The sequence below is a fragment of the Salvelinus sp. IW2-2015 genome, unplaced genomic scaffold (assembly GCF_002910315.2).
Source record: "Salvelinus sp. IW2-2015 unplaced genomic scaffold, ASM291031v2 Un_scaffold4149, whole genome shotgun sequence".
NCBI classification, from domain to species: Eukaryota; Metazoa; Chordata; class Actinopteri; order Salmoniformes; family Salmonidae; genus Salvelinus; species Salvelinus sp. IW2-2015.
Window position 1 is genome coordinate 26,903 of NW_019945421.1, and position 9,848 is coordinate 36,750.

At 45.6% G+C, this 9,848-nt stretch overlaps 1 protein-coding gene across 1 annotated transcript in view; it reads left to right on the plus strand.

The window, feature by feature from the left end:
* Positions 1-9,848, plus strand: part of LOC112076940 (TBC1 domain family member 2B) — a 20,264-nt gene that overhangs the window by 6,268 nt on the left and 4,148 nt on the right. The window contains exon 4 of the mRNA XM_024143571.2: positions 6,632-6,817. Coding sequence (XP_023999339.1) covers positions 6,632-6,817 — 186 coding nt within the window. The remainder of the gene's footprint in view (positions 1-6,631; positions 6,818-9,848) is intronic.

A 9,848-nucleotide genomic window follows, 5' to 3' on the forward strand; every position in this document is an offset into this window, starting at 1 on the left:
ATCCCTCCTACTGTCTCCGGTTCTCCCATCTTAACCTAGAGAACAATATGTCTGGGTGTTCTGCCAGATGGGTCCTAAGGAGGAGGCCCCTCATATCTGAGAACTCCTGAGTTAACTGCCTGTTGCTTGGTAATGACACCAAAGACAAGATGCTAATGTTCAAGGCGGCTCTTCAACATTCCTTCCACACGCTGCTACTGACCAATAAATATCACTGGGCGAGGTCTGGCACATAATGCGATGTAAGTACCAACAGGATATTTCATCATATTCAGCACTGTCGAGACTCAACCAAATGACGAAACACACAGAGGCGCCTATAACGGCCACAGGTTTTGTCCTCGTATTTCACTCATGATAGAGAATGTGGTAAACGGTGCTCGAGGAAATTGAGGTCTAACTGTTAATAAGTATGGTTCTGGAACTTCAGTTTTTTTTTTTTTTTTCTCAGCCAAAAATAAATTAGAGGTAGCAAGATAAATTAATCAATGGACTCTACTTCCCCACCGCTCGTTCCCAGGTGGCAGCGTGGTGCGTTATCTGCCACACCAAGGAAGGATTCATCCGTGACAGCCTGGCTCCAAAACTACCTACGAGACTTACTGGGTGTGGCCAGAGACAAGCCTAAATCCGCCTGCCAAAACAGATGAGACTTGATCTGCTGAGGACCTTGCGCTAACAACAAACACTACTCCTCCCCCGGCGCCGACGGAATACAGAAACTACGTAATGTCCTGCTCGCCTCTTCTGGAGGAACCCTGACATAGGATACTGCCAGGGACTCAACAGGTACATGATTACTGCAGTATGACTACCATTCTATTACTACAGTACTTGTTATATAGGGCTATATGTAATACTCCTAGTATATAGGCTGGGCTATATGTCATACTTCTAGTATATAGGGCTGTATTGTGGACATATAGCCTATATGGACATCAGGACATCGATTACTCCCACAAACAGCTTTTTTTTCTTTAACGAGCCCGACGTGAACGATGTACTGCTTTCCCGGGAAAAGGCCCAAATCCCCATAATTTGCGTGAGAGAAGACGGAGAAGAAGGGGGCGGAGGTTGGGCTGCGTTCTGATGATTCGTAGGAGATCGAATAAACCCCTCCGCCTTCCATTCTACTAGCTAACATGCAATCATGGAAAATAATATCGACGACCTACGAGGAAGATTAAACTATCAACGGGACATTAAAAAATCTTGTGCTTCACGGAGTCGTGGCTGAACGATGACATTATTCAACATACAGCTGGCAGGTAATACGCTGTATCGGCAGGATAGAATAGCGGCGTCTGGTAGACAAGGGTGGGGCTATGTATATTTGTAAACAACAGCTGGTGCACAATATCAATGGAAGTCTCAAGGTTTTGCTCCCTGAGGTAGAGTATCTCATGATGAGCTGTAGACCACACTATCTACCAAGAGAGTTTTCATCTATATTTTTTGTAGCTGTCTACATACCCACCACAGACCGATGCTGGCACTAAGACAGCACTCAACGAGCTGTATACGCCATAGCAAACAGGAAAACGCTCATCCAGAGGCGGCGCTCCTAGTGGCCGGGGACTTTAATGCAGGGAAACTTAAATCAGTTTTACCGCCATTTTTATCAGCATGTTAAATGTGAACCAGAGGGAATAAAACTCTAGACCTCCTGTACTCCACACAGAGACACATACAAAGCTCTTCCTCACCCTCCATTGGAAATTTGACCATAATTCTATCCTCCTGATTCCTGCTTACAAGCAGAAATTAAAGCAGGAAGCATCAGCTCCGGTCAATAAAAAAAGTGGTCAGATGCTAAGCTACAGGACTTTTGCTAGCACAGACTGGAATGTGTTCCGGGATTCCTCCGATGGCAGTGAGGAGTACAACCAATCAGTCATTGGCTTCGTCAATAAGTGCATCGATGACGTCGTCCCACATGACCGTACGTACAAATCCAACCAGAAGCCATGAATTACAGGCACATCTACACTGAGCTAAAGGCTAGAGCTGCCGCTTTCAAGGACTGGCACTCCAACCCGGAAGCTTATAAGAAAATCCTGATATGCCCTCCGACGAACTATCAAAGCCCCTGTGGCAGGGCTTGCAAACTGTTACAGACTACAAAGGGAAGCACAGGAGCGGGCTTCCCAGTGACACGGGCCTACCAGACGAGCTAATTACTTCCATGCTCCCTTCGAGGCAAGCAACACTGAAGCATGCATGAGAGCATCAGCTGTTCCGGACGACTGTGTGATCACGCTCTCCGTACCACTCCAGATAACTAGAGGTGCTACTATATATGTTGTTTTCAACACCGCAGCTGACCCTGTGCTGTCCCCAACCTGTTGTTTTCCCTGATTCTCTGTCAGTGCTATGATCATCAGTGTTCTCCTCTCCCAGGCTGGCAGCCATAGCTCTGCTGTACCTGGACCAGGAGATGCTTTCTGGTGTCTCATCACTATCGTAGAGGTCTTTATGCCCCAGGACTACTACACCAAGACCCTGCTGGATCACAGGTACACACTATACCACTACTACACCACTACTACACCCACTACTACACCAAGACCCTGCTGGATCACAGGTACACTACTATACACTACTACGCCAAGACCCTGCTGGGATCACAGGTACACTACTACACCACTACTATACACTACTATACCACTACTACACCAAAACCCTGCTGGATCACAGGTACACTACTTTACCTCTACTATACCACTACTACACCAAAACCCCTGCTGGGATCACAGGTACACTACTAGACCACTACTAGACCACTACTAGACCACTACTATACCACTACTACACCAAGACCCTGCTGGGATCACAGGTACACTACTAGACCACTACTACACCACTACTATACCACTACTATACCACTACTACACCACTACTACGCGCACTACTACACAAAGACCTGCTGGATCACAGGTACACTACTATACCACTACTAGACCACTACTAGACCACTACTAGACCACTACTATACATCTACTAATACCACTACTACACAAAGACCTGCTGGGATCACAGGTTACACTACTAGACCACTATATACCACTACTGACACCAAAACCCTGCTGGGATCACAGGTACACTACTATACCTCTACTATACACTACTAGACCACTACTATACACTACTACACCAAAACCTGCGGGATCACAGGTACACTACTATACCTCTACTATACCACTACTACCACTACTATACCACTACTACACCCAAAACCCTGCTGGGATCACAGTACACTTACTATACCTCTACTATACCACTACTACACCAAAACCCTGCTGGGATCACAGGTTACACTACTAGACCACTACTATACCACTACTATACCACTACTACACCACTACTACACCACTACTACACACACTACTACAACCACTACTAGACCCACTACTATACCATTACTACACCCTACTATACACTACTCACCTAAACCTCTGGTCACAGTACACTACGTAGACCACTACTAGACACTACTAGCCACTACTATACCACTACTAGACACTACTATACCACACTACAACCAAGACCCTGCTGGGATCACAGTACAACTAGACCACTACTAGCCACTACTACACCACTACTTACCACTACTCACCCACTAACTACGCCACTATACACAAAGACCCTGCTGGATCACAGGTACCTATACACTACTGACCACTACTAGACCACTACTACCCACTACACAACAAACCTGCTGGATCCAGTACACTTATACCCACTATACCACTACTACACCAAAACCCTGCTGGGATGACAGGTCACTACCTATACACTATCAGACCATACTGGACCACTACTAACCACTACTAGACACTACTAGACCACTATCCACTACTACACACTACTACAACCACCACTAGACCACTTACTACCACTACTAGACCACTACACCACACTAGACCATTACTAGACCATTAACTATACCACTACTACACCCACTACAATACTACACAGCTCGATGACATACCAGTTGGAGGTTCCGTGTGGCTCAGTTGTGAGCATGGCGCTTGCAACGCCAGGGTTGTGGTTCATTCCCCACGGGGGACCAGGATGAATATATGAACTTTCCATTGTTTAAGTCGCTCTGGATAAGAGCGTCAGCTAAATGACTTAAATGTAAATGTAAATGTATACAAACTCCAGGCGATGGCATAAGGAGTTACAACTCGGTGGATGCATACCAGTGGAGGTATACCAAACTCCAGGGCTGGATGGCATACCAGTGGAGGTACCAATCACTGCCAGCGGCGGATGACCAGTGGAGGAACACTCCAGCGAGAATCCATGGGATACACGTGGATGGCATACCAGTGGAGGTACCAAACTCCGGCTGGGATACAGTGAATAACCAAGTCCGGCTGGTATACCAGTGGAGTAGACCAAACTCAGGGGGGTGGCATACCAGGGAGGTATACCAAACTCCAGGGCTGGGATACCCGTGGAGTATACCAAACTCCAGGTGGTGCGATACCAGTGGAGGTATACCAAACTCCAGGCTGGTGTGGCATACAGTGGATATCCAAACTCCAGGGCGGGTGCTACCAGGAGGTATACCAAACTCCAGGGCTGGTGGCATACCAGTGGAGGTATACCAAACTCCAGGGCTGGGTGCCATACCAGTGGAGGATACCAAACTCCAGGGCTGGTGGCATACCAGTGGAGGTATACCAAACTCACAGGGCTGGGTGGCATACCAGTGGAGGATACAAACTCCAGGGCTGGATGGCATACCAGAGGTATACCAAACTCCAGGCTGTGGCATCACCAGTGGAGGTATACCAAACTCCAGGGCTGGGTGGCATACCAGTGGAGGTATACCAAACTCCAGGCTGGATGGCATACCAGTGGAGGTATACCAAACTCCAGGGCACAGTGGCCGCTGGGTGGCATACCAGTGGAGGGTATACCACTCCAGGGCTGGAGCATACCAGTGGAGGTATACCAACTCCACTGGGTGCATACCAGGGAGGTATACCAAACCAGGGGGGCATACCAGGAGTAACCAACCCAGGCTGGGTGGCATACCAGTGGAGGTATACCAACTCCAGGGCTGGGTGCATACCAGTGAGGTATACAAACTCCAGGGCTGGATGGCATACCAGTGGAGGTATACCAAACTCCAGGCTGGGTGGCATACCAGTGAGGTATACCAAACTCCAGGGCTGGATGCATACCAGTGGAGGTATACCAAACTCCAGGGCTGTGCATACCAGTTGAGGTATACCAAACTCCAGGCTGGAGGGCATACCAGTGAGGTATACCAAACTCCAGGCTGGATGATACAGTGGAGGTATACCAAACTCCAGGCTGGATGGCATACCAGTGGAGGTATACCAAACTCCAGGGCTGGATGGCATACCAGTGGAGGTATAACCAAACTCCAGGGGCTTGGATGGCATACCAGTGGAGGTATACAAACTCCAGGGCTGGATGGCATACCAGTGGAGGTATACCAACTCCAGGCTGGATGGCATACCAGTGGAGGTATACCAAACTCCAGGGCTGGATGGCATACCAGTGGGGTATACCAACTCCAGGGCTGGATGGCATACAGTGGAGTATACGCAAACTCCAGGGGCTGGAGCATTACCATGGAGGTATACCAAACTCCAGGCTGGATGGCATAACCAGTGGAGGTATAACAAACTCCAGGCTGGATGCATACCAGTGGAGGTAGACCAAACTCCAGGGCTGGATGACATACCAGTGGAGGTATACCAAACTCCAGGGCTGGATGCATACCAGTGGAGGTATACCAAACTCCAGGGCTGATGGCATCAGTGGAGTATAACCAAACTCGGGCTGGGTGGGGCATACCAGTGGAGGTATACCAAACTCCAGGCTGGATGGCATACCAGTGGAGGTATACCAAACCTTTCTGAATATACTCAGAGGACCGTTATTAGCATGTTTTTACCACTCCTAATAAACGGTAGATTATCAGAACACGCAACAAGGTCTGTTATCATTATTACTGAAACGGACCCCAAGTTGGTATATATATAAAGATCCAGTCCATTTAAAAAAAATTAGAGACCTCTTACACTTCAGTGTTGTGATGCAAAAATCCTAGCAAAATGCTTGGCGCATAGAATTTAAAAAAGTATTGTCAGATATTATTCATCCTAATTTGACCATGACAGTTTACAGTCTAAGGTAACAACAAGTAGGTCTAGAGGTCTAGAACTTAAGGAATGATTTGTACCAAATACAATGCTCTTAGTTTTAGAGATGTTCAGGACCAGTTTATTACRGGCCACCCATTCCAAAACAGACCTCAACTCTTTGTTAAGGGTTTAAGTGACTTCATTAGCTGTGGTTGCTGATGCGTATATGGTTGAATCATCAGCATACATGGACACACATGCTGTGTTTAATGTCAGTTGGTCTGTGCAGCTGGCTGAATGTTTGACGTCCCTACCTGTATGTCCTCTGTCTGTCCTCTCTGAGGACCACCGAGTGTTCAAGGACCTGCTGAATTAGTGTTGAGGGACTGAGGTGACCCCTGTATGTTCTTTCACCTCTAGGTGGACCAGCGTGTTTTTAAGGACCTGCTGAATTAGTGTTGAGGGACTGAGGTGACCCCTGTATGTTCTTTCACCTCTAGGTGGACCAGCGTGTTTTTAAGGACCTGCTGAGTGAGAAGCTGCCCAGACTCCACGCCCACTTTGATCTCTACAAGGTTGACTCCTCCCTCATTACCTTCAACTGGTTCCTGGTCCTCTTCGTAGACTCAGTGAACTCTGATCTCCTCTTCAAGATCTGGGATGCCTTCCTGTACGAGGGACCCAAGGTAAGCTGGATAACATGGTAGAACGGTTAACAGGGTGGTAGAACGGTTAGGATGGTTAACAGGGTAAGATAGTAGGATGGTTAACCTTTCTGGGATATGTGGGACGCCAGCCAACATCCAGTGAAAATGCAGAGCGCCAAATTCAAATAAATTACTATAAAAAATTCTACTTTCATGAAATGACATGCAATACACCAACTTTATGCTACACTTTGTGAATCCAGCCAACATGTCAGATTTCAAAAAAGCTTTACAGCGAAAGCAAACGATGCTATTATCTGAGGATAGCACCCCAGCAAACAAACACAATCATATTTCGACCCTCCAGGCGCGACACAAAACACAGAAATAAAGATATAATTCATGCCTTTGACCAGCTTCTTCTGTTGGCACTCCAATATGTCCCATAAACATCACAAATGGTCCTTTTGTTCGATTAATTCCGTCGATATATATCCAAAATGTCCATTTATTTGGCGCGTTTGATCCAGAAAAACACCTCCCTTTTAACTGAATCAGCCTCATGGAGAGTCCCTTTTAACTGAATCCCAGCCTCATGGAGAGTCCCCGTTTACTGAATCCCAGCCTCATGGAGAGTCCCCGTTTTAACTGAATCCCAGCCTCATGGAGAGTCCCTTTTTAACTGATCCCAGCCTCATGGAGAGTCCCCTTTTTCCTGATTCCCAGCCTCATGGAGAGTCCCTTTTTAACTAATCCCAGCCTCTGGAGAGTCCCCTTTTTAACTGAATCCCAGCCTCATGGAGAGTCCCCTTTTTAACTGATCCCAGCCTCATGGAGAGTCCCTTTTTATCTTCTCTAAGATAGGTGGGGCGGTAGCGTCCCACTTGGCTAAAATCCAGAAAAAATGTAGCGTGCCATATTCAAATATATTACTATAAAAATCTATCTTTCATGAAATCACACATGAAAGACACCAAATTTAAAGCTACACATGTTGTGAATCCAGCCGACATGTCTGATTTCAAAAAAGGATTTACGGGGAAAGCACACCAAACGATTATGTTAGCTCAGTACATAGCCACAGAAAAACAGCCATTTTGCCAGCAAAAGATAGTAGTAGTAACAAAAAACAGAAATAGAGATCAAATTAATCACTAACCTTTGATGATCTTCATCAGATGACACTCATATGACATCATGTTACACAATACATTTATTTTGGTTCGATAATGTGCATATTTATATCCAAAAATCTCGGTTTACATTGGCGCCATGTTCAGAAATGCCTCCAAAATATCTGGAGTAATTACAGAGAGCCACGTCAAATAACAGAAATACTCATCATAACTTTGATGAAGATACATGTTTTACATATAATTAAAGATACACTTGTTCCTAATGCAACCGCTGTGTCAGATTTCAAAAAAACTTTACGTAAAAAGCACACATGCAATAATCTGAGACGGCGCTCAGATTGTAACAACATTTCTCCGCCATGTTGGAGTCAACAGAAATACGAAATTACATCAGAAATATTCCCTTACCTTTGATTATCTTCATCAGAATGCAGTGCCAGGAATCCTAGTTCCACAATAAATCGTTGTTTTGTTCGATAATGTCCATTACTTATGTCCAATTAGCTAATTTTGCTAGCATGTGTAGTACACGTGTCCAAACGCTCGCGCAGATGCAGGCAACGTCGGACAAAAACTTCAAAAAGTTCCAGGTCGAATAAACTGGTCAAACTTAGTAGAGAATCAATCTTCAGGATGTTGTTATCATTTATATCACATAAGGTTCAACCGGAGAATTCTTTTCAGTGTCTATAAGTAATGGAACGCAAGACGATATCATGAGGAAAGCGCTTGACCAAGAACTGGCAATCTGCCAGACCACTGACTCATTCCCCTCCCATCCGGTCCCACAACACAGCAATAAGCTTCATTCCACGTTCTACTGACTGTTGACATCTAGTAGAAGGCGTATGAAGTGCAAACAGATCCATATATTACAGGGAATTGAATAGGCGATGACTTTAACAACGACCACTCTCAGAATTTTCACCTGTTTGGATTTTTCTCAGGTTTTTGCCTGAGTTCTGTTATACTCACAGACATCATTCAAAATGTTTTAGAAATTTCAGATATTTTCTATCCAATAGAAATATATATATATATATATTAGCAGCATGTGGGACAGAGTAGGAGGCAGTTCACTATGGGCACGAATTCATCCAAAAGTGAAAATGCTGCCCCCTATACCAAAGAAGTTAACTGAATCCCAGCCTCATGGAGAGTCCCCTTTTTAACTCAACAAACCTTAGAGCTGAAAACGGAAGGAACTTCTGGGGCCCCACAGTTGTCTTCTAAATAGTTAATGATTCACATCACTCAGCGAAGTGCCCGTCTCTACCAGATCAGGACAAGGCGTTGATACCGATCTAACCATAGGCTTACTACCAGATCAGGACAAGGCGTTGATACCAGATCTACCCATAGGCTTACTACCAGATCAGGACAAGCGTTGATACCAGTCTAACCATAGGCTTACTACCAGATCAGGACAAAGGCGTTGATACCAGATCTAACCATAGGCTTACTACCGATCAGGACAAGGCATTGATTCAGATCTAACCATAGGCTTACTACCAGATCAGGACCAAGGCATTGATCCAGATCTAACCATAGGCTTACTACCAGATCAGGACAAGGCGTTGATACCAGCTCTAACCTAGGCTTACTACCAGATCAGGACAAGGCTTGATACCAGATCTAACCATAGGCTTACTACCAGATCAGGACAAGGCATTGATACCAGATCTAACCATAGGCTTCCTACCAGATCAGGACAAGGCATTGATACCAGATCTAACCATAGGCTTACTACCAGATCAGGACAAGGCATGATACCAGATCTAACCATAGGCTTACTACCAGATCAGGACAAGGCATTGATACCAGATCTAACCATAGGCTTACTACCAGATCAGGACAAGGCATTGATACCAGATCTCACCCATAGGCTTACTACCAGATCAGGACAAGGCATTGATTACAGATCTACTAACCAT